This window comes from Perca flavescens, chromosome 5, assembly GCF_004354835.1.
Source record: "Perca flavescens isolate YP-PL-M2 chromosome 5, PFLA_1.0, whole genome shotgun sequence".
Classification (NCBI taxonomy): Eukaryota; Metazoa; Chordata; class Actinopteri; order Perciformes; family Percidae; genus Perca; species Perca flavescens.
The window spans coordinates 6406565-6433681 of NC_041335.1; the positions used below are offsets into that span (position 1 = coordinate 6406565).

A 27117-nucleotide genomic window follows, 5' to 3' on the forward strand; every position below is an offset into this window, starting at 1 on the left:
ATCTGTACCCTAAGGGAATCCAACAATACCTTGAGTTCTCTTTTGACTAAAACTAGACTAAAAGGACGAGACTTTTAGTCAACTAAAACTTGACTAACAAAATTTTTTGGCACAAGACTAAGACTAAGACTAAATTAAAAATAGGTGACAAAATTAACACTAGTTGGATGTAGTCCAGTTTGTTGTCTAATGAGTGGACACAGCAGGATGGATGAGACTGGTGGCCGGCTAGCTTTAGCTTTCCACCTAGCTCATACTCCTGCCCTCGTTCCGCGTCTCCGTTGAAGGCGAAGCTCGTGTAGTGTGTCCAGTATTCCGTCTGTAATAAAGTTTCCTGCATATTATCCGATCTGTACCAATATATCCTGGTGGTACACATGTGCGGTAGTTTGAATGCACATAATTGTTGTAAAAGTTTGCTGCTGAAAAGAGAGAGCTGTCGCTTCACAGTGACAGCAGGTTGAAAACATGCGGAACTTGCTCGCTGTAGTCCACAGACTCTGGGCAAAAAAGTCATCGGAGGCTTTTTGCGTCATCAAAGGCTTTTTTCCAGACCCACAATACAGAGAAATCTCATCTCAGAGGGACATGAGGGAGGGAAGCACGGCCATTCGAAAATACTACCGGGTTTCTACTGAACACACACACACAGGCGGCTGTGGCTCAGTGGTAGAGCGGTTGCCTGCCAATCGGAAGGTTGGTGGTTCGATCCTTGGCCCTGCAGTCCCTGCGCATCGGAGTGTAAATGTGCGTGACTGATTATCTGATGAGCATGTGGCACTTTGTACGGCAGCCTCGGCCACAGTGTATGAATGTTGAATGGTTCTTGTACAATGGTTCTTGCTTTGAGTAGTCGTTGAGACTAGAAAAGCGCTATATAAGAACAGTCCATTTACATTTGCAAAGCAAAAGAAGCACTGTAGGACTTTACTCCCATGTTGTGTGTTGTGATTGGTCATTCCCTGTAGGTAGCAAGTGTCCGTACCTGACCAGAATTTTATATGCATGTAAAATCCTGTTAATAAGACATTCTGCCATACCACTTCATGATTTAACCAGCTCCTGCCACGAGCCTTGCAGAGACAAACATTACTGAGGCAGTACTTTTCAATTCATAATGTAAATATTACATTACAAATATTAGATTGTGATAAATTATCACTGACAACGAGAGTTGTGAGAGAGAGACATTTGAACACATTCTAGATTCTTATTGTGTGACTTGTGATATGTCGTGAGTTTGCGTCCAGTCACAGACCTGCATTTAATTTTGTCCTTTTGTTAAGATAAGATAAAATATATAGAAAATTTTCTTGGATAAACAAACAATATCTTCTGTTTAAATTCAACACAACATAGTGCATACACACATACATAATGTACACTGACAGACTATTGCATCAGTCTGCATGGACATGCTCACGTTGCATGCAGATACTGCCACTAGCCAGCAAAATTGCACACTGCCCGTTGTGCAACACATTCTAATAGTCGGCATAATATGTGCAGTAAGGGTAAGGCGCCTGATCAACATAAAATCCTGTAAACCGTAACCATGATCTTTTCCTAAACCTCAATCAAGTATTTTTGTTGCCTAACCCTTACAATACCTTAACCCTAGCTTATTTGCCATAACCACTATATTCCCCTTGTCTTAACCACACACTACCAACCTGTGCAGATACTGTAAAAAGCAAGAATTAAAAAAAGAATGGTATTCAATATAAAAAACACAACAGATGACTGAAGTTTGTCCTCTAAAATGAGTCTAAGGAAAGCCTGTTTTCTCTTTGACATGGGACAGCCTTGTTGCAGTTATGTTGTATTTGTTTTTGAAATGCAAATGTTACCAGAAGCTTGACTTTAAAATAAGACACAATATATATTTGCGGATGCCCCGATGGCCATTTTGTTTCCATGTTCTAAATAAGCACCAGTCAATTTCCCAGCAGACTGTAGCTCCATCACAGCTGAACCAGCCTTTGCATACTGTACAGATAACAAAATCTACCAGCTGAATCTTGGTTCCTTTTAAACAGAAATATGTTTTCTGAATTGCAATGAGGGAAACTGTCAAGGCTTATTAGAGAGCGTTCTTTCACGCTTTGAAGATGTGATCATTTGTATGCGCATGTTTTACTTGTTTGAAATAGGTTGAATGGGAGGGAAGAATCATGCTGGTGGTGATGGGTGATTTGTGGCAGGCAGGAGTGAGCCTCACGGGGATGATTGCTCCCCAGGCTAGCCTCTCGCATCGACTGCCATGCCTGAGAGAACACTAAATGAAGATTGTGGATAGACCTTTCAATGACACCCAAAGGAATTCTTCACTGCTGGGTTGCTGCAGTGTTGCTGCCAATTGTAGTCAATAGGTGGGAAATCACTAAAAACTAACATGCTGTCTTGATTTTTTTCACCGGTTGACATTTTGAAATCTGAGAAAAAGTAAATGTAAGATTGTGATAGCAGGGTGTTGCTGTTCTTGAATGACAATGAGAGTTTGACGTTGTAATGTATTCAACATCAGCTGGATGACAAATCACCTCGAGCTAGAGTGTGACAAACAGAAGAGAGCTTTTTTTATCGTTTGACTAGAGCTATAAAAATACAAATGAACAGTGTACAAACTATACCGTGGCCTACAGGGGAGCCCACTTTTTTTCCACGGTTAAAATGTGAATTAGGTTAAAATCGCCGACATGCATGAATGATATTTTTGCAGTTTTACACATAATAATCCACGATGATCAGATTACACAAAACTGAAATTGCACGTCAAAATGACACATTGTCAGTATTTTTAGAGACCCCCCAAAATCAAATCACGTTTTCAGGGGAGCCCATGTCTTATTAAGGGGAGCCGAGCTCCCCCTAGCTCCCCCGTAGTTCGCACCCTGCAAATGAACAACTTTGTTTGAAAAACCTGTTCCATGCAAAGGACTGTTTATTTTTAGAAGTGAAGCACTAACTTTAGCTGTTTTTTTTGGTATTGATCATCATTAGCGAGGACAAAGCTATGAACCAATATGCATTTGTGGGTGAGAAAGTTCCATTGCGTGCTTTGCATCTAAAGAGAATAAAATGTTTAGAATACTTGGGCTTCATTTTTGGTATTTATGATTCTATTCATAACAGAAATACACTACAATTTTTTAAAACTAATCTAATGATGATAAAGATGAATTCATCTTGAATTCATGAGAGGGATTGATCTTTATTCCAGGAGGAGGGTTTTTTAAAAGATGAGATCGTTAAAAAAAGCTACGTTAAGGGCTTGCTCTTATTTTTTTTAAGTTAAAATTATCTTTATCAAGCATGTAGTATTTGTTAGTATTAGTATTTTCTAGGAAGAAGTACATCCAGCTTTGACTATCCGATTGATGTTGCTCGCTCTACACGTTTCCTCTTTTGCTGAAGCAGAAATGGGACATAAATAAAACAAAAGTCACAGATAATTATTGGATCAACCAACCACTAATGGAGCTCAGCGTAACTTCTTACAGGAAGACTTCAATAACGTTTTCTCATCACTCCTAGTGATCATCTGTTTCTAGGCATTAACTTGTCAGATTCAGCTATTCACTTTTCAGTTAAACCAATCAGATTCAGCCATGCAATTCACAAGGCAATCACAGCATGACATCCTGTTGTAAATCGGGCCTCTTCTCTGTGGTTGTCAGTTGTTGTTTCAGGATCACAGTGCGACCCACCTCCTCCCCTTCAAACCACCAGTCATTTCACCCATGTTCCCATGGTCTTCGTCAGCTGACCTCCCCTTGGGGCTCTCGATTGGGTTTCCTGTGCATCTTCATCACCACCACCAGTTTCTAGACTCCATCGGGGGATATGTCTGGGTTTCCCTACCCCTTTAAAACATATTTGATACGATCGAGTCTAATCTCCATAGACTTTATACATTTCATAATTTGGTCATGTAACAATAAATCTATTCAGATTTGCAAGGAAGTCTCTCCTGATTGAAATAGTATACCCCACAGACAGGACCATAGATAGATAGATCATAAATCCAAACTCTCTTAGCAAACCCCACATGCATTTTGACTAAACATAATCCAAACTGTATTTAAATGTTATTATTACTTGATCAATTTAACAATATAATTAGATTTTCCGTACATTTTATATGCCTACATTATGGCCTGAAGCCATATAATATACTTATTAGATAAAAAAAAAAAACATTTGTAGTGTGTGTGTGTGCGTAATTGCAGTAAATTCCTCTTTATAAACTACCAAATTATAATATGTAGAGTATATATAAGATGTGTTATTACAGATTCACAAATAAAACTGTTAGTAAATTGGGCATAAGCAAATGCAGAATAACAGGAGGAAATGTCACGCAGCTGAACTGAACTGGAGAATCTATATGCCTGCCTGTGTGTTGCCACGGGCCTGTTTCTAAAAAGGGGCATGTGTGTAAGCACTGGGTGTCATAGTGGACAGATCAGAGCATAGGCACTTGATCTGTTTGGGGCCATGGAGAAGAGACACAAGGCACTGTAGAGAGAAACAGGTAAGCGTGCATCCAGACTCTGGCATTACAATATGCCATCCTGTTTCATGTCTCTGAGCTGAGCATAGAGCAAACAGCCAGGATAAACAGAATAAATCCTGCAGCTCCTGTTAGACAGTACACCCAGCTGGGTTTAACTTGCCTGATAACAATACATATTACAGTATGTTCTCCTGGTATGGCTGCGGACACAGCATGAGTACCCTACACATAACTGTCATCTTCCCTGACCCCCACCATATTGACTTAACAGTACACCATGCAGTGAAAATGAAACACAAAGCCTTCCTATTATGTTTTTTTAGCGAAGCTAACACAATGGCTCTTTGGGTGACAATGTTGTTCGGTAAGTCTGTCTACCACTTTGGTCTTTTGGATGAAATATCTTAACAACTATTAGATGGATTGCCTTGGGATTTTGTATAAACATTTATGGTTCCCAGAAGATGCTACTGATGTTGGTGGTCTGCGGATATTTCCTCTACAACCATTATGAGGTTGACATGTTTGTTTTTTACTGAAATGTTCTAACAACTATTTACTGGATTGCCATGCATTTTCCCAGTAAACAATTACCGTCTTTCAAAGTTGAAATATTGAAAATAAGTCGGTCCACCTTGGACTGTTTTACGACGTGATTTCAACTAAGTAGTTTCAGCCGTACTGTTTGACTATGTGTTTTCAACTGATCATCTAAGACAGGATAAATCTGTTATACATGCTAAAATAATGGAGAAAAACAAACCATGTTCATTATTATCTCAAATAAATGTAAAGAGTTTTACATATTCCATCTAAGTTACTAAAAAATATATTGAAACTGGAGCGATCATGATGAAGCTGCAGCAATGAGGAGGCGTGAACCTGCAGCAGTGAGGAGGCACGCAAATCTGTATTTTTCCACCCATCAAGCCAGATCACTCACTCTTCACTCCAGAAAGCGAATGCGTTGTAAGCAGCTGTGTAGTACGTAGCTATGACAAAATAATTAGCTATGATGACAAAATAAGCGTAACTATAGATGTTACCTTATTTCTACCAAACCTGACATTTTTTATTGTAAACATGTGAATTAAATTATGTAACTATAGCTAGCTAAGACAGTATGCGGCTAGCTACCACGAGTGTCCACACACACCAAACCTAGATGTTGGACAGTTAGCTAGCTATCTGTGGGAAATTCCTGCGGCTATTAATAACCCATTAAGGTAAATAATTATTTTAAACTGTTTAATTATTTTGTAGTTATACATCGAGGCAGGTAGCCAGATCAATTAATTTCCAAACAAACTCAGATGGTTTTGTTAGGCTATTTCTAAACTAGTTTGTGCCTGGTTACCTCAGCTAGCTAGCTTGCCTAGCTGACACAATGGCTAAGGCTAAGTAAACGTGGTTAGTTTCGTGTTTTTTCTTCTAGCTAGCAAGCACGAAACCCCATTGTTAGCTAGATGGTGAAGTTCAGAACACAGACCATCACATTTAATACACTGGGTCCTGTCACTCAAATAATTTGTGAACCAGGAAACAACATGATTAGACAGTCCCAGACTTAAAAGCCTATGCTTTAAAATAACATGATCCACAGTGTCAAAAGCTTTTGACAGATCAATAAAAAGGGAAGCACAATATTGTTTTTTTATCAAGAGCAACAAGTATATCATTTATCACTTTTGTAGCAGCAGTGATGGTGCTGTGTTTTTTTCCTAAAGCCGGATTGCAGTTTAGACAGTAGGTCACTAGAGTACAGAAACTCTTTAAGTTGATCACAAACAAGAGATTCAAGAAGTTTTGACAAAACACACAAATTTGATATTGGCCTGTAATTATATAAAACAGCTGGATCACCTCCTTTTAATAAAGGGGTAACAAAAGCAGACTTACAAACAAGTGGAATTTCTTTGTTTTGGATTGAAAGATTAAAAAGGACTGTAAGAGGTTGTGCTACATAATCAGCTGCTATTTTCAAGAAGTAGGGCTCTATCAAGTCCGGTCCATTTGGTTTCCTATGATCTAATGTTTTGAGAGCTTTATGCACTTCCTGCACAGTAAAAGGAACAAACTTAAAATACTCTCCAGAAGACATTTGAGGCTCTTTGTAGGAAGTCACAGGGGCCACTCCTGTTGAGTCAAACAAAGAACCAGAAGCTACGAAATGGTTGTTAAAGCTATTTAAGGCCTCGGTCCTATCGTAGACAGGGACAGAGTCTTTTAAGACATATTTTGGACGAGCCTGAGGTCTTCTATTTACAGATAGAGACTTTATCACTTTCCAAAATTTCTGTGGATTGTTGAGTTTTCTGTTGTGACAGATAAGAAATTTTCTGATTTAGCCTTCTTGATAAGAGAAGTACATTTATTTCTTAAATGCCTAAAATTAGACCAATCAGAGGGAGAATCGCTTTTTCTGGCTTTGGCCCATACCACATTGCGCTGATGGATGGACTCTGACAATTCTGGAGAAAACCAAGGGTTCTCTCGTCCCTTGACTCTGAATTTCCTAATGGGAGCATGTTTATTTACAATCTTCATAAAACTCTCCTTGAAATATCCCCAAGCCAGCTCAACATCTGGCAACAAACTCAATTTCCCCCAACTAACCAAAGCTAGATCATGATGAAAGGCTTGTTCATTAAATATTTTTAAATTTCTCTTACAAATAATACGCGGATTGCATTTGGGGATTTTAGTGTTCCTGCAAGTAGCAACAACGCAATGATCACTCAAATCATTGCAGAACACACCCACTGATGAGAACTTATGAGGAACATTTGTTAGGATTAAATCAATCAAGGTAGACTTATTAGGACTCTTTACGTTTGGCCTTGTAGGTAGGTTGACCAACTGGCTAAGGTTAATAGAGTCACAGAAGGATTTGAATTCACCAGAAACTGCATTTAGCCAATCCCAATTCAAATCTCCAGCCAATAAGAGTTCATTGTAATTACATTTTGACAAAAGATACTGTAAGGATGATAATGCTTCCTTGATGGCAGATGGAGGCCTATAGCACCCCACGACAGTTATAGACAGGGACTTAACTATTTCTACATTCAAAGCCAAAAACTCCATTTGCTTAGAAATAGATTCAGATAGAACAGAATAGATTCATCTACATGATGTCTGCACAGAAATGAACCTCCTAAAAGTTTATTAACCAATTTCTGGGTTTTGGATTCTAGTTTCTTTGCAATCACTGTTAAGCTTTTTGTTTATATGCTTAAAAATAAAAATAAATCAATTCCCATTTTCAGTCATTAAAAATCTATAATGTCAACATACAATTATATTACTGTTGCAGATATGGTCTAGTTGGAGAAAAAGAAAAGCAGAAGTTAATGCCATTGCTCAGTTGGACAGTGCTGACAACCTTGCTATTCATTCAGTACCAAGTGATAGAAGTGATGGTGATGGACTTCAAGAACTTGTACAAGATAACGCATCTGATTATGGATACACAGAGCATGTTGAATCCTCTGACTGTGAGCCTGAACTCCTGAGTTTACACACGGAGAGTGATAATAATACACCAGGGGCCTGTTTCACAAAAGCAGAATATATAAATCCAGGATAACTGATAAAGCGAGGCTTGACCTAGTCTAATCTGTGCATCCTGGCTTGGTGCGTTTCACGAAGGCCAAGCCAGGCTGAGGAGGAGCAAGTAGGTCGAGCCAGGCTGAACTAATTCAGATAGATGCGTGTCCACGGCTTTCCTCAAAAGACCGCGAGGTCGATCACAGATTTACTGATGCCACAATTGAGAATACGCATTGTTCATACTTTATACAGAGTGAGCAGCAGCTTCTTGTGGAAGTATGATGACGTGAAACACATTATTGGTATAAAAAGAAAAGAAACACGGCCGCTGTAATAAAACAGCGAGAAAAAGCGCAGCAGACGATCACGGACCGACTGAATGCGTAAGCAGCCTAAACATATACATTAACTGACCACGGCTCTGAATTGAAACCGTCATAATCATACCATTCAAGGATTAGGCTACTAATCATTTTCACAAATTAACAGTACTCTTTGCCATGAAATTTACCATCAAGATCAATTTTCTACAACGCTAAAATATGATGCGTAAATATCTCTTTCACTCTGTTCCTCCCTCTTTCTCTTTCTCATGGGCTAAAATATAAATTTCCTAAGTCATATTAACTTCCACTGCTCGCTTTTAATGCAAAGTGTATAACTGTTCGTTTTTGCAAATGACAGTGACTCATTGAATGGTTTCAGTTAAGAGCAGTATTTCATAAATGTATATTTTTAGACTATCATTCAGTCAGTCCGCTATTATCTGCCACGCTTTTTCTCGCGTTTTTTTAATTTTTTTATAGAGGACGAGTTTTTTTCTCTACATAATAAAGACACTGAAGAAATTAGACTAAAATCTAGAAACTTTAAGTGATAAATTCCACGCACACTGTAAACATGAATGGAACAGAGTATATTCGTCAGTTATTTCCCCCCAGCAAAAAAGTTCAAAAACCATTGAGGTGTCCTCTCCCTGTTGTTACATGAATGTACAGTAGCTTACATCCCTAGATAGTTATTGGTCCAGTGAACTAAGACTATAATTTGGGAGGATTGTACAATAAGAATATGTTCTTAAAATTGTTCAATCCTCCCAAATTATAGTCCCAGTTTACTGGACAACACAAATTGTGTGCTAAGAATTCCAAATACAATGAACATGGAAGAGGAATAAACATGATTCTTATTGTTAAAGAATAATAAAAAAAAAATTCTCTACTAAAATAATTCAAGGTGCATTGGTCAACTATAGAAATGTAAAGAATTGTATGTATTGCCCTTAGTAACAGACTTCATTTAAAACATCAGCCTTTTCTAATTATCTCAACAACTGCCATAATATATCCATCAAACTTCTAACAACAATATGAACAGCAGTCTTCATACAGCAATATAACCGTAACAATGACTGTCACATGAATAATTATAAAAAAAGTAATGGTCACAACTTTAACTAATAACAGTACTTAAATGAACAGCAATATGTACCTGTTGTATTTTAATCCAGGCTGATAATAAGGTGAAACCACTGCTGGGTGATCAGAAAAGGTTCCAGGATTAAATAAATCCTGGCTGTTAGCCTGGTCAGGAGCAGGCTAGCTGTACAGAATAAATCTCCATGGTGATTTATGTGCCTCCACTTTTGTGAAACCGAGTCAAGGCTAAATTGAGCCAGGATAACTGGGAAATCCCGGCTTAATCCCTTATCCTGGTTTTGTGAAACAGGCCCCGGATCTTGGCTGTGATTCAAGGATTTGGTCAACAAGTAATTCAACCACTCAAACGTCATTGAAGGAGCTACTAGGCATCCTACGTAGACATGGGCACCAGCTGCCAAAGGATGCATGCACCCTCCTTGCAACCCCCAAAACCATTTCTAGATGCAATGGGCAGTACATTTATTATGGTTTAGAACAAGACATTAGACTAAAGATCGCACAGTGCCGATCCTTTTCACAAAACCTTGTTGAGTTGTGTGTGAACATTAATGGCATAACACTTTTTAAATCAAACAGTGTTCAATTTTGGCCCATATTGGCACAGTTTCACAAATTTGATCCTTTCATTGTTGCACTTTTCTGTGGAAAAGCGAAGCCAAGTCCTTTGGACGATTTTGTTAAAGAACTTTTGGAAGAGTTTTGGAATCTCAAAGCTGTTGGGATGGAGTATGAAGATAAAGTTTATGCTATCAGCCTTAAGGCCTTTATATGTGATGCACCAGCAAGATCATTTTTAAAGTGCATAAAAAACCACAACGGGTAATTCAGCTGTAAAAGGTGTTTGGCCAAAGGCTCGTGGGAAGGTAGAGTTGTTTTTAACAGTCATGAGAACTTTAGAGCAAGAACAGATGAGGAGTTCAGTCAAGTACTGTATGAAGATCATCAGACTAGAAAAAGCCCACTTATAGATGCAGGCATACCTTGCATGAGCTCTTTTGTGTTAGACTATATGCATTTTATTTGTTTAGGAGTAGTAAAACGTGTTCTAGTTTTTTTGGTCTAGGGGTCTGAAAGTGTCTGTGCTATCTGCAAGACAAAAAGATGAGATCTCCAAAAAACTCAACAAGCTGAATGGATCCATGCCAAGTGAGTTTGCAAGGCAGCCCAGGGGTTTGAGTGAACTGGATAAATGGAAAGCCACTGAATTGCGACAGTTTGCTTTATATACTGGACCAATTGTTCTTCGAAATGTAGTTTCAAGTGAAGTGTATACTCACTTTTTGACATTGACAGTGGCTCTGTCAATCCTGCTGAGCTCTGATGAGAACACACAACGTTCATATATATTGCATATGCTGAGGAACTCCTAAAATTGTCATGGTTTTGGGTTTGAGTTTCTGTTGCTTTTGAGGTTCTGTTCTTGTTTCCTGTTATTGTTGTGTATTTGTTCTGTTTTCTGTTGTAGCCCGTGTTTACTCCCTTGTCTTGCCTAGCTGTAGTTCCTGTCTTGTTTTCCCGTGTGTCTGTATGTTCTGTTTCCTGTTTTATTTTGACGGTCTGGGTTACTGTCTTGTCTTATTTTACTTCCAGTGTTTTCCCTCCCTTGAGATTGCCCTGATGTGTTTCACCTGTTGTGTCACTTGTCCCTCGTTAGTCCTCGTTACCTGGTGTATTTAGTCTCTGTGTGGGCTTTGTCTGGTGTGGCATCATTGTTTGCTGTTGTGGCTAGGCTTTTGTGTTGTGCTTCCTGGTCTTCATACCCGTTTGGATTTTTGTAGTGTTCCTGCCTGCCAACCTCTGGATACTTTTTGTTGTAAATTTTTGTTTAATAAATTCCTTCTCATCTGCATTTGGGTCCAAGCCTTGTCCATCCCTCGTCAATCCGTGACAAAAATACTTTGTTAAAAGATATGATGACTTTTTATGGAAAAATGTTTTTAGTCTACAATGTTCACTGCCTGTTGTATCTGCATGAAGATGCTTCTCACTTCAACTGTTCACTAAATGACATCTCATGTTTCCCATTTGAAAATCATCTGCAAGTAATAAAAAAATTGGTCAAAAATAGCCACAGTCCAATTGGTCAAGTAGCAAAGCGGATGATTGAAAATGCAAAGAAAGGCATCAAGAGACAAGGTCATGTTTTTATATATGTAAAAAAAAAAAGTTAAAGACCGCTGCTTTATGCTTCACAATGAAAGTTTTGCATTTGTGAAGGAAAAAAGGCAAGATGGAACTTTGGTATGTGCTGAGCCAAAGGGACACAAGAGAAGCCATGTAAGTCAAGGCTATTGAACATAGTCTATGTCCAAAGAAAACTGACAAAGACCGGGAAGATTGCTTGTCTCCCTTGTGAACAAGGGCATGTCCTTTTTCCTCCCTTCCATGGAATGGAGCTCAGGAAATTAACACATAATGTAATATTTACTATTATTCAAAATAGTAGTGCACTTGCATCATGTAGAAAAGGAAATGTGTAGTTCACAATTAAATAATCTAATTGTGTTTCAGGCAATGGTATACACACAGGCTGTTTGGGTGGAGAATGGGCAGCAGATGGAAGGAGTTTTGCCATTGAACTGGATCAACACAGTGACAAAAGGGGTGCAATGACCTCTAAAAAAATGTGTCTGTGGCACATAAGCGCCTTTTACAACCACAGGAGGACTGGTTGTGCTTTTGAATTTGTTAAAGTCAAAGTGGCATCAGGTGATAACAAAATATTTTGAATGTTATTTCTGGCATTTATTTTTCAGTTAAAATACTACAATACCATAATACGTATTACTATCGGTAGTAGAGTTTTTCATTCTTCATTTTTAGTGAGTTGACAGGAGTGTGAAAAATATAATTCCACCTCAGCTCAAACCGAAGAGGACACAGTCAAAAGAGAATGAAGGAAATTTGAAGATTATGTTCAAGGTAATTTATTTTGTCCCATTTAAGGACATGTGTTGAACAATGAGGGTATAATGTAAACTATCCCATATGTGACAAATATAATATTGGCAGGGTCAGATTTGTTTCCTGAGGAGGAGGAGTCCTTGCCAGACAAGGAAAAAGGGTGAGTACAGGCCAGTAAAATTTAAGTTGGCTGTGTAAAAAGAGTATTAGTATTCATAGTTATTTTACTGTGATTACTTTCATTGTGCATGTTCTTGTCAATAAGCAGATACAGTGGTGCTACCGGTTCCTCTGTCAAAGATTAAGCTCTCACATAGGGATAAGTAAAATGTAGTTAGCTGGGCTCATCCAGTGGTATAATTCAGTCATCAAACTTAAAGGAATGGTTGGCAATATTTGAGTTTTTCTGTTATTTAAGTTGCTGTAATGCTTCTGGTTTTGGAATTTCTTCTAACAACCACAGGACAAAATGCAATGCTGCTCCAGTTATTTGCACCCCCACAACTGGCTAACTCCTGATTTTTTTTTTTTTTTCCACCAACTGCAGAGCGTCTGCGGATCAGCTCCACTTCGTGTCGGCTCCATGCACAGTCGTCTTCAATACCCACCAGCTCCGGATTTGTTGCGCAACGGCTGTGGCCATGACTGACAACTGAAGTCACAAGGACCCACGAGATTTTGCGGATTCACGTATGATCGCGCAATATAACAGGATGTAGTTTCTATAAACGGAACCACAAAACCAACAGTTTGTTTCCGTTCATTATGACATTTTCAAGGTGTAGTGCAGGGAAATATGATCCACTGTGAGCACGGTGTATTTTATTTTGGAAATTAACCAGATGTTTTTATTTTCTGTGCTCGACTTCTGTCCCGCACCTGCCCTGTGCTGAATTGCTGCGGAGCTCTCTAGCAGCCGGCAAAAATAGAAGCTCCGCGTATCTGCTCCGGAGGACTGCGAACCTGGGACAGAGTCGGAACGCAGCCGTTCCGCAGTCAGTGAAAATACACACATTGATTTTAACGGAAACCTATTGAGTCCGCAGCTGGTGGAAATTGGGGCTAAAACCACCATTAGACAACCAGATAGTCCTGCATCTTCAGACAGTAATTTTATGTTTTTATTTATTCTACTTTACTTGCTCACAATGCAAATTGAATATAAAATATTTAAGTATGGGCTCAAAACAAAGTCTTTAAACCTTCCTTCCTGTTCCTTTTTTCAGTTTCTGGATGTTGTCGTTCAACGCTTCACAGTTTACCCACAAGGTCTGAATCATCAGAAGCATTTAGTCCAGTGTCAGCCAGTAAGTCAGTAATTTTTTTTTTTTTTAATTTTTTTTTTACCTCATGTCCACTAAGACAGTGGTTCCCAACATTTTTTTCCTTGGTGCACCCCCTACTCATGTCTAAGAAAAGCAGTTCTCGCGCACATCAGCGTGGAGTTTGAATGCCATTACAGTCCGGGAGCAGAGAAGTTCAGACCGACTCATCCAGTGAGTCTGTGATTAGTTGCATTCTTCATAGTTGGCAATTCTCGTACCTCACTTATTGACATTATTGCAGGAGCAGATGTCTTAAACTATTTAAATGAGCTTCAACGCTGTTTTTGTTGTTTCTTCAGGATCAAGGCGTTCTTGCACACCTCCGCGTTGAGTTCGAATGCAATCACAGTCCGGGAGCAGAAGCTTATTCCCCATGTCTCAAGCTAGTACGCCCATGGTCAATATACAGATATCTGTATCGACTCAGATACTGCCTAAAACGCTGGTATCGGGAAGTACTGGAGTTTATGCACCGATGCAACGTAATAAGCCCTAAAGAAAATCTACGTTAAAGTAGTTTATGTTCTTTTTCCGTTATAACTGACTGTCAAACTGGATAATAAAAGTTCTGTGGCATTCATTGTTTGTTCATGTTTTACAAAGAGTTTAACCTGAGCCAGACAGACAACGAAGATAGAAATCACATCCATACATGGATAGTAGTATGCAGTTACATAAAATGACACACTGGTATCGGATTGGTACTTGGTATCGGTCGATACGCAAGTTCATGTATCTGTATCGGGAAGCAAAAACTGGTATCGGGCCATCTCTACTTAAAACAAACTTCAAGAACAGCCTTTTTTCACCTTCGTAACATTGCCAAAATTAGACTCATCCAGTCTCAATACGATGCTGAAAACCTAGTCCATGCATTTGTTACTTCCAGGCTGGACTACTGTAATTCCTTCTTGCTCTTGGGGGAATTATTGGAATTGTTGGGTCTTTGTAAATTATAATGTGGTCTAGACCTACTCCGATCTGTAAAGTGTCTTGAGATAACTCTTGTAATGATTTGATACTATAAATAAAATTAATTGAATTAAAAATCACCCTAAATCCAGCCTCTCAGAGATACTAGAATGGTTGACCTTTTAACAGATATTATATTGCAAGAGCTGTGAAATCGCAACAGGACAAAGTGATCATAATATGTCAACCTCCTTTTTAAGTAAGGGAATTTCATGAATTGATGAGATACCACATCAATTTATAGTGTGTAGATCAGTCAGGGTGGCTAATTATTTCAGACAGAAGCAAAATGTCTGGAGATGAATTATCTAGGACTTACCATTTCCTGAATATTTCTACAAATGAGTGGTTCACTGTCAAGATATGCCAGAGCAACTAGAAATCTCAAAGCTGGATGCTAAGAAATCTTTCACATAAGTTATTTATCAGGTTTTCTGCTGGCAGGGTCGATACATTCAGCTGTTTTTCAGAACTGAGGGATTCATCTTCACTGATGTGTATCGGACGTTGTATAGTACAGTCAAGTTTGTAACTGTGTTCAAGGGCCCAAAGATCATGAAAACAACTCAACAGTGAGGAAAACAATACATTTTCTGTCACATTGCCTTTCTACAACATTAGTCTCAGATAAATGGATGTCAGACTTGGAAGGGTAATAATAGTAAATGGTTATCTTAAAGCACTGACTATAACCAACAGTTATACTGCACAGGGCTTTGGAAATTAACCCTTTAACAGCTGTGTCAAATGCAGTGTTGTAATGTAACGAAGGACAAATACTTCACTACTGTACTTTACAGTATTTTACTTTATATTTCCGGAAACTTTTACTCTCACATTTCCTAAATAAAATGTATACTTTTACTCTACTACATTTCCCCTAAGCATCTAGTTACTCGTTACTTCAAAATAAAATCAGAAGAATCCTTGCTCCTAAATTGCCAATATAATGCACCCTCCATTCCAGTTGGTGACCTAATGCCTGTTTGTTGCCAAGTGGCAAAAAAAAAAAAAAAAACCATAGGCCAAAACTAAAGAAGAGGAGGAAGCATAATGACTGATAAGTGTCATGGAAGCACCTGGCACATACAGACTTTTACTCCTAATACTTAAGTACATTAAATATCAGAAAATTACTTTTGATACTTAAGTACAGTAAATATCAGATACTTTAATCATTTTACTCAAGTAATATAATATTCTAAAAGGAGACTTTAACTTCTACCCAAGTCATTTTCTGGTAATATACTTGTACTTTTACTCAAGTATTGCTTTCAAGTACTTTATACAAGACTGGTCAAATGATCTGCACCAGATTCACATGCTTCAGTTAGGGCATATATGGCTAATCAGCTCTGCAGCCATTAGAATGGTTTGATCTAAAGCACATCTGTATGCACATCTGTACTCTGCACGTAGGCGGAATACACACACGTAGCCTTGTGGTCCTTGATGGATGGCTATCCTGGTAAGAGGTGATGGCCCAATAATTACACTGTCCGCTTGAGTTGACCTATCGATAAAACCTTAAACATGTAAAAAAAAGACAATTAAAATTGATGCGAGTTAACATGAAGCAGGGAGACTGTTAATACAACAAGCCTTGCTTTAGAGTTGCATTTGCATTCTGGTGACCTCAGTGACACTTTACAAATATTCAAACAAAACTTTTAAAAAACAAATTAATATTTGCGAGGTTTAAACAAAGTTGTTGATTCGTGTTATTTTAGCTCTTGCTCACACATCCTTAGGAAATATGTTCTCTGTTTCTATAACCATGAAAACACAATTAATATTATTAATTTGAGTTTCATTGTACAACAGATGTCTCCAGCTCTCAGATATTATAAAACACAGTGTACATTAACACAGGAATATTGGGGTATCGCTCATTATTCTGGGAAAGAGGTTTTAAGGATTAAACTGATATATAATAGTCACCATATTCATTTACAGTATGCATCTAATATATTATATGGGAGAACCTGCGGCTCTATTGATTAATTCCTCTAGACGTAAGGTCATGCATGGATGAGGCCACTGGTACAGGCCATTAATCAGAGAATAAATGTTTCTCACAGAGATGTCTTCGCTACTTTTCCAATGTTTTTGGAAAACATAGTTTGCAAACTAAGTTTGATTGAACTACTTTGATTAGTATTGCCTCTTAGCCTTGTAATAATGCTTCAATTTTGAGCTCCCCGGCTCCCCAGTGGTACTGTTCCACTGTGACGACATTTACTGCTGCATAGTACTGTATTCACAACTGCACGTTGGATTTAATGAATGAAATGCAAAGGAGGAAAATTAAATGAAAATGAATGAAAAGGAAACTAAGAATGTCTCCACGGTAAATCATCTGTTGAGTGTTTGATGATTTTTTGGTTTGTGCTTTAGAACAGGGATCTTCAACAGAGGGTGCGCGACCCTTAGGGGGTCTCAGAGTTACCACAGGGGGGGCAGCCAAATAATTGTTTGCTAATTTGTTTGAAAGCTTCTTTTTTTTCCAAAAATTTAAATGTCTGTAAATATACATAAATATGAAACACTGTGCATTCACATATGTTTAACAATAACACATGACGTATAAATAATGTATGAATAGCCCTCCACCAAGTTTAATATGCTGCTTAGTGTTATACAATATACGTAGTAGGTGGTCCCAGCTCTGTCTCTTTCAGCTAAAGGGTCCTTTGCCTAAAAAACGTTGAAGACGCCTGCTTTAGAATGTAACCGCAGTGAAACAATCGGAAAATATCGTTAAATTTCTCTCCTTCGATGACTTTCTCACACATTCAACCATAAATAGTCAATGCAAAGCACCTCATACAGGTTGATGCATAGAAATGAGCCTGCTGATCAATGGTTCTTCGCAGTGAACCATGGCTATTGTGCGAGAAGCTTTATTTCCAGAGTTTGCTAATTTAGACCATCCATTTGTGCGGGTGGTGACAATATGCTGAGTGAGGTTACTGGAGAAGTCAGAGTGTGTGTGGCTGCCATTGCGGACAGCACAGTCGTGTCCACTGTCACAATTTTAAACACAAAAACAATAGGAAAACTAAAATCATACTTGGTGATGAATGCACAGTATTAGTAGATATTTTTAAAAACGACTAATGCCCATTTCTTGCAATTCTTTTACGCAATTTGATGTAATTAAACAATCAATGATGATCATTTCATCAGTCACAATACAGTCCTGCCTGCGCCTCTGCGGAAGCAGAATTTTGAGTAGAATTTTAATTGGGATTAGAGTTGGCATAGAGTAGAGTTTTATAATTGAAATTGAAAGGGGCCTATGGAACAGTTATGGCTCACTAGCACAAGCACAAATAGCACTGCTGGTTTGAATGTTTATGATAAAGTGGATCTATAAGTAACGTGTGATATGAAACTAAGAATTACATGCAATTACATACTCATTTCATTACACTATCAATCGATCCTGGCTCCATGTTAATGACACTTTTAATTACATTAGAAGTTATGTTTCCCTTTTACAGAGGAAATCCAGACACCCTTCCTGTAGACCCCCCAAAATCCATGAAGTGGGCGTGGTAAAGGTTAAACGCAGTGTTCAGTTGCTCTTTCACTAAGTATCAAATACCAAGTATCAAAAGTCAAAAACTAAGATTTTGAAACTACTGCATCTTCATCTAATTTACACCTGTCGGCTTGTCTGTTTGCATTGCATTATGTGTGCTTGGTTGTTAGTTGCTGAGTGGAGAATTAGACTTAAGATTTTCTCTACTTTGGGTTTGGAAACTGATGAGGAGAGAGCAGAACACAACTGTGAGAAGGGAAAAAAGAGAGGAGATAAATTTGCCATGAAGTTAAATCAAACATGAAAATCTTAAGGCAAAGTCAGTTAGGTTAGAGTTTCCTGCTTTTAATGCCAGCAGCAAATCAGAGAGTTTAAACATCAGAGTTATTGTACTCATGTAACTGGCTCGTTACAGGAGTATCGATCACACTTCTCATTAGTACACTTGTCATGAACTTGTTCCCCTCTTGAGTCAAAATTGAATTTCCTCATCGCTCTTCTGCCCTTAGTTCATCTTAGCAAAAAACTGCCATATAGCCATGCAGTTTGTGGGGCTTTGTTTTCAGTATTGTAGTACATCAATGTGAACAACTTCATATCGATGTCAGATATTCAGACCTACAGACAGACAGACAGAGACACACACACACACACACACGCACACACATCCCAAAAAGTAACCACCAGTGTAAACATCCTGTATTAACAACTGCAGATGTCAATTGACCACGATTGAAATATGTGAGAATAATTGCGATTGTTTTGACCAATACGGCCATTGTGATTTCAATTTGTTCTATGCTTGTATTGGTGGTCTACATAAAGCATAACGACACATTTATCCTGCTTCTACATAAAAATAATCTAATAAAATAATGAATTTAGATTGTGTCCTGTGTTGTATTTTTTCCAAACCCATTTCTTTAAACCTGTGTTAAATACATTTCTTTGGCCGCTTGGAGTCATTGCAACCAGCTTTAAACAACATTGACATATTATCACTGCAGAAAGTCATTGTGGCCAATGTGTTAGAAAACAATTGCCTAATTACACATCCAACAGACAATAAGCAACATGAGCTTTCATTTGGAGTTGTGTGTCTGACCACCCAACAAATTCAAGACCAATATTCACTTTCTTTTACCTCTGGAATAATTATTCATTATTATTATTATTATTATTTTGTTATATTATTTTAAATATTAATATATTATTTATTTTTAAGTATTGTTTTGTGCAGACTGTGTGGTAAATGGTCTCTTATAGTCTATTATAATAGGACATTTTAACCACCCCCTTTGTTGGGGCAGACATTACATGACTATTTTGTGTGACAATTTTTTTTCTGAACAGCCAATCAGAATGTGGCATGCTGTGACAGCTGGAGTAAGAGGTCATTGGGAGATTCGCTCAGGCTCATTAAACTTCTGTTAAAGTAATAGCTCTGAAGTGTTTGGATAAACTGCGGGGAGATTCAGAAAACACATAATTAGTGACTTTTTGGCAAAGCTGATGGCATATCACTGACGACTGTGACAAAAGAAAATTATGCAGAGCAGTAGTTTTTTTTCCCTAAGAAAAGACGTCCTTGGCCATCTGTAAATAGCACACCAGCATTAAGATGGCCAGCCAAATCAAAGAATAAATGTTAATTGGCAGTTGACTAAATCTGCCGAAGATGTCATAATTGCCAACAAAATTGACGGTTGACGAATAAATTAAACTACCTCAATTGGTTTGTTAAAACATTGTTAATCATGTGAGTTGTGACCTGGTAAAAAATCGTGCCACTGGCTGTTTGAAAATTACCCTCTTTCAAACCATGATTTTGTTTTAAAACACATTTTCCAATTTACACTCTACACCAATTCCTTTTAAGCTTAGATAGACAGTTAATGACTGTGTTATTCTGTTTTCAGTCTTGTTGTTATGGGTTTCTCTCTCTCCACCCTGAGTTGGGTGGTTTTGTTTTCCCTGTTTGTCTGTGTTCTGTGTTTTTCCACCTGGAGTGCTGGAGGAGTGTCCAGAGGGCCGACCCCCAAAAAGATAAAGGCAGTAACTGAATGGCCCGTTCCCCAGACTCGCAAACAGCTGCAACGTTTCCTGGGTTTTGCTAATTTCTACAGGAGATTCGTCCGGGGCTTTAGTAGGGTGGTAGCTCCCCTCACCAAACTCACTTCCCCTAAAGTTCCGTTTGTGTGGTCACCTGAGGCCGATACAGCCATGAGTACCCTGAAACATCTGTTTTCCACCTACCCTGTGCTCATTCACCCAGATACTACTTTGCCTTTTTTTGTGGAAGTGGATGCCTCAGACTCTGGTGTTGGAGCGGTTCTGTCTCAACGCTCCCTCACAGATCACAAACTCCACCCCTGTGCTTTTTTTTCCAAAAAGTTGTCGCCTGCAGAGAGACACTACAACGTGGGAAACCGTGAGTTGCTGGCCGTCAAGCTTGCACTGGAGGAATGGAGACATTGGCTGGATGGGACGGAGCAGCCTTTTGTGGTGTGGACCGACCACAAGAACCTGGCCTTCATCCAGTCTGCTAAGAGACTCAACTCCCGCAAAGCCAGATGGTCTATCTTCTTCAGCAGGTTTAACTTTACCCTTACTTACCGTCCTGGTTCTCGCAATGTAAAACCCGATGCTTTGTACCGCCAGTTCTCCGTCTCTGAAGAGTCCAGTGAACCAGAGTCTATCCTGCCCTCTACCTGCGTTGTGGCTGCAGTTCGTTGGGAGATCGAATCTCTGGTTAAGACGGCTCAAGAATCTGACCCGGGACCAGCTGATGGGCCATCTGGTCGGCTCTATGTTCCTGTGTCCGTACGGTCTGAAGTGTTGCAGTGGGTCCATTCCTCACGCTTTGCCTGCCATCCAGGGAGGCAACGTACCCTTACGTTGCTAAAAAGACACTTCTGGTGGCCATCTGCAGAAGCTGATGTCCGGGCTTTCGTGGCAGCCTGTACCATCTGTGCCCGTGGTAAAGCATCCCACCAGTCTCCCTCAGGTCTGTTTCAACCTCTGCCGGTTCCCAGTCGTCCCTGGTCCCACATAGCCCTGGATTTTGTCACTGGTCTCCCTGTGTCCGACGGTAATGATACAATACTCACTATTGTGGACAGATTCTCTAAATCTGCTCACTATGTAGCATTACCGAAATTACCGACTGCCAGTGAGGCAGCGGACCTCTTGGTCCTACATGTATTCCGTCCCCATGGAATACCTGTGGACATTGTTTCTGACAGAGGCCCACAGTTTATTTCTCATGTCTGGAAAGACTTCTGTTCTGCTCTTGGTGCAACTGAGTCTCTCCTCAGGATTCCATCCGCAAACTAACGGCCAGACTGAAAGAGCTAACCAGGACCTGGAAGCGTCTCTCCGTGTCATGGGCTAAACATCTTCCCTGGATCGAGTACGCCCACAATTCCCTTACCACCTTTGCTACCGGCCTGTCCCCTTTCGAGGCTTCGTTGGGATATCAACCACCTCTGTTCCCCGAGCAGGAAGAGGAATTGGCCGTCCCCTCGGTCCAGGAGAATCTACGTCGTTGTCAAGTTTTGTGCGACGCCAGGGAAGCGTTGCTCCGGACTACAGAGCAGAACAAGAGCTCGGCGGATCGTCACAGGACCCCGGCTCCCCAGTACCAGCCTGGACAAGAGGTGTGGTTGTCCTCCAGGAACATTCCCCTACGGACCGACTCACGCAAGTTGGCGCCTCGGTTTCTGGGCCCATTCGTCGTTGACTCCGTCATCAATCCCTCTGCTGTGCGGTTAAAGTTGCCACGGGCTATGAAGTGTCATCCCACCTTCCATGTGTCTCAACTGAAACCAGTCTCATCCAGTCCCCCGCCTCCCATCCGCATGATTGACGACCACCCGGCCTACACTGTCCACCAGCTTTTGGACGTGCGGCGGCGGGGTAGGGGTCTCCAGTATCTGGTCGACTGGGAGGGTTATGGACCGGAGGAGCGCTCCTGGATCCCCAGGAGTTTGATTTTGGATCCTCAACTGGTGAAGGACTTCCATCGTGCTCACCCTGACAAGCCGGGGCCTAGAGGGACGCCGGGAGGCGCCCGTTGAGGGGGGGTCCTGTTATGGGTTGCTCTCTCTCCACCCTGAGTTGGGTGGTTTTGTTTTCCCTGTTTGTCTGTGTTTTTCAACCTGGAGTGCTGGAGGAGTGTCCAGAGGGCCGACCCCCGAAAAGATAAAGGCTGAATGGCCCGTTCCCCAGACTCGCAAACAGCTGCAACGTTTCCTGGGTTTTGCTAATTTCTACAGGAGATTCGTCCGGGGCTTTAGTAGGGTGGTAGTAGGGTTTTCACAGCTACAGCTCATCTTCATGATTCACCCCTGCAATACTTAAACCCGGGCTGATCACCTTGTCGGCGCCAGTTCGTTATCTACAACCCATGTGGTAACTTGGCTCTTAGTCTAAATCCAGTATATCCGTTTTGCCTTTTACTCCGGTTTTGTCTCTGTTCCCTGAGCTCCTACTAACCCTGTGTCTCTCTCCAGTTACCGCTCTGCCCAGCTGCCTCCTCTGCTTTGCCTGCCTGCTTCAAGCCTCACCATCCAGCCTCTGTCTCCAACTTGGGAAACCCTCCATGTTCTCGTCTCTGCCTGTTCCCCTCGTGTCCCATAAAGACCTGGATTCTTTCCTGTCGGCTCGCCACAAGCCTCAGACCAGCCAGGAGTTTCACCACCCTGACACTACCTACAGTGATTCTCTGAGTACACTTTGCTTCATTAAACCTTTTTAAACTGCTTTACGTTGTCGGTGAGATTCCTCTGCGTTCTGGGTCAGACAAGCTCCCTAACACTTGTAGATAAAGGAAACCAGACACATAAAATATAAGTGTTTTATAGCAGATAAGCCTTTATTCTGTCCGTGTTAACTGGCATTAAACAAATGACCTATATAGACCCAAGACACTGTGGATTAAATCAGGAAGGTTGGGGGAGGCGGGGGCTTGAGGGTTGCGTGTGGTTTGAGTTCCTTGTATGTGTGTGTGTGTGCGCGACAGGATGGGATCTGCATGGAAACCCACTGGTTCCAACTAGGCTGCGCAGGAATCCGTGACTAAAGCAAGGGGCTGTTATATGGCATGTCACGTCTCCTGATGCCAGCATTCCTGAGGAATTGTGCAGCCAGAAACTGACCAACAGGGGGTATTCATTCCAGGACATGCACCGTGTAATGTTTTTTTTCAAATAGATTTTCAAAAGTGTCACAGAGCTTTTAGTGACTTTTACTCCCTGTTGACATGACTAATTATTCCCCCAATTGCCTGCACCGGAACCTTTTTGAACCTTTTGTGGTTTTATGAGTATGAGAGATGAAGGTCTGGCAGAGTGGACCTATGGTGCGGTTGAGAAGAATCCCATTCCAGGAACTAGGACATTTTGACGTCCTTTTTGACTGAGAGACTTTTTGGTTGCCTGTTTCTGTTTTAGACATCTTGAAGTTAGCAGGGTTTTATGTTAAGTTGTATTGTATAATTTCATAAAAAAATAAATGAATGTTTTAAATCTCTTTGAAAACGTAGTCTGTTTTGAAATTAGCTTTTGTTTTATAGCTGGTTTCTAGACATACTGAGCTAGATTTATCAAGCCGTTTGCGCCTGTTTCCAGGCGCTAATTGGTCGCAAAGACGGACGTAACCGATGCGGGCTATTTACAAACAGGGCGCACTTGGGTAAAATCGCAGATTGTCTGCCACATGAGCAAGAAGAGACAAGTTGCGCTTTCAATATGCGTTCGTGGGAGGGTCGTGGGGAAAGTGGGAGTTCCACCAAAAAAGGTGGGAGGATAAGCGCAAAGTGCACCTAATTATATATTCCGTGGTATTTACAAAGACTGTCAGTAAGAGCGCGTCTTTATTCTTCGGGGGAAATTTTCCGCTTCTTAAAAGCAGGTCTGAACCAGCCGCAATCGAGTTTCCTCGTAGACCTTTATGCCGCTGGTGAAATGGCAACAGTAATTTGAGCAAGACGAAGACATAGGCGAGGCTGAAAATGTTTTTAACATAAGAATCACACTTTGTCAGTGAACACAACATCATTTAGCGTTACAGATCAAGCAGCCATGCAATATTAGAGTTACTGGAAGAAATCAAAGATGACATTGAATCACCCACTCAGCGTTCACATTCCATTCCAGCAGTTGTTAAACTCCTCGCTACATTACAAATATTGGCATCAGGATCATTTCAAACAGTCATAGCATCAGCAGTGGGAATATCGCAGTCTTCACTCAGCCGTACCATAGCACAAGTAAGTCTTCGCTACAGCGCAATTTACGGTATAGTGGGCGGAGAAAGACACTGATTGCCTGTTGGGTGTTAGGGTTGATAAATAATACGCAAAATGTGGAAGCACAGCGTGCGCTATTACCGAACTCGCATTAACAGACGCAGCGCAAACTGCGCCAGTGTTAGTAAATCAGGCCCACTGTATACTGTAAGAGCTTGGTGATACCAACAGTTAGCTAATGCAAAAGCAGGAAAGGGCTCAATTAGAGAATTTTCCCTTAGAATTTCTAGAATTAGAATAGGGGGGAAAATAATCACAGGATGCCCTCAGCGAAATAGGCCCATCTGAAATGTCTGTCTCAGCAACGCAGCTCTCTACAATATTTTCATTATTCATGCATCCAATGTGTAATGCGTCGTATCTGAAGTGCAAAGTCCTCCTTAAAGCGTAACTCTCGCCATAATGCAACCTAGGGTCTTTTTGTGAATGTACCCGAGTCAAACTTTCGTTTAAAAGCATAATTAGGACGGAATCGCCACTTTTAAGATTTACTGTATTCTCATTTTCGGTCAAATGGCCTTTTGAATGGGAGTGCTAGGGGCATTACTATGATAGCATCAAAATCGCTATTTTTAAAACACTAAGAAGGCTTTGCTCGAAGTATAGGGGCTCTACACATGAACTCGAGCATTGAGAGCATTGTTTGTGTACACAAAGTTTACTAAAAACGGTTTTGAACAACTCACTTTAGCCGTTGTTTACGCTATCTACCATCTTGCCAGTCAAAAAGTGTTGCTCTCCGAATGCAACGTAACAGGGAGGAGAGTAAAGATGGAAAGCTCCTAAAGCGTAGTTCCATATAAACGCACGGATAATTTGTTGTTTTGTCGTTAGTAAAAAACAATATTGACCTGCGATCATAATAGTGCCCCTGGCACTTCCATTCAGAAGGCCATTTGACCGAAAACAAGAATACGGTCAATCTTAAAAGTGGCGATTCTGTCGTAGTCATGCTTTTAAACGATAGTTTGACTTGGGATTTCAAGGATGCAGATCAAAGCAAAGAATAGAACATATTTTGGGCCAAAAATAAGGTGTAACATTTAGCACTGCAGCATTCATAGTTAAAAGTGATTTCCACTTTGAGCTCTGTTGCTGGAGTGAACAGTAGTGTGATCCACTCACTTGTTTTGGTGCTTTGAGCCCTGCAGATGTGCATGATACTGTGCCACCGAGTTTAGCGTGACGCTGCAGACTTCACAGGTATAGCTCCGTTTAAGACCTGGAATCAAACAAAAACACATTTCAAAATCATTTTCACATGATTATACAATAATATGATTTTCACTCTACTGCACATAATCAAACCTAGATAGACCTGCAAAAACATTTCCTCCCTGCAGATGCATTTCAGTCTCTGTAGGTAAGCATTCTTGTGTTTTCAAGATTACCGTAGCTGATAGATGCTGTTGGTGATGGAGTGGAAAAAAAATCAATTTGAACTAGGCAGACAATGAAATCTTATGCATTTCAAAACCCAGGGAAATTAATTTCGCGGATGAATCGGAAAGCTAGTACTTGAGACACTTTGAGACGCTTTCATTTTCTTCCAGATAAAGAAATGTTTACATGCGGACATCATGCATTTTGTGTATGTACTGTATGTACCTGAACACATTTTTAGCAATTCTTCAATTTGAAGCAAGAATAGTGTCTTCTAGAATTTTGTATATGATGTGAACATTAATGTTTGCTTCTTGATATATATATCTATATATATATAGATACATGTATATATCTAAAAAAGAGCATAGAAAAACAATACAAATACACAACAAACAAAGCACAACAGAATTTGGTAAACATGGTCGAAAATTAAATAACAAAAAAGATGTCTTGTCAAAAGGACAAAGAAGTGGACATTGAAGAGTGCAAGAAAAAGAGATGGACAAAAAAATGTTCAAACATACCCATATACAAATATTTACAACATCCGCAGCCTGCCCTTTAAAGAATCTCAGTACAGGGTCCCATACCTTATCAAACACATCTCCTCTATCTTCGTTATAGTATCTCAGTCTTTCGAAATGTAGTGTGTTCGACATTTTTCCCAGCCACAGGTCATATGAAGGCACAGAGTCCATTTTTCACATGCGTAAAAACAGTTTCTTTGCAATCACCATCTAAAATTTAGTAGCCTTCCTCTCGTACCTAGAAAGTGATGAGGGACTTGCCGCTCCCAGAATCGCTACAAGAGGGTTAGGTTCCCAACTTTTCCCAAAAGTCTCAGAGAAGCAGTAAAAAATACTTATGAATTGAACATATGAATGAAGTTTCCTGCATGACCAAAAGGAGTGTGTTAAGTAACCTACCATGGCTTTTCATTGATTACAGACAGGTGAGACACTAGGGTAAAATCTGTGCAGTTTCTCTAAGGAATAGTAGAGTCTGTGGACTGTATAAGAGTGTGTCTGACATGTACTGAACACATATGCACATTCTGTAATCATTCATCCCATATCTCATCAATTAATTCCACATTTAATCTGCCCATACATGCCTATGCTCCTCAGCAGAGTTTTTTTATGAAGGATTTGGTAGAAGGA

The 27117-nt window shown here is 40.0% G+C and overlaps 1 protein-coding gene across 1 annotated transcript in view; it reads right to left on the reverse strand.

The window, feature by feature from the left end:
• Positions 1–27117, reverse strand: part of zmat4a (zinc finger, matrin-type 4a) — a 238844-nt gene that overhangs the window by 21749 nt on the left and 189978 nt on the right. The window contains exon 6 of the mRNA XM_028578250.1: positions 25697–25793. Within this exon, the coding sequence (XP_028434051.1) occupies positions 25697–25793 (97 nt within the window). The remainder of the gene's footprint in view (positions 1–25696; positions 25794–27117) is intronic.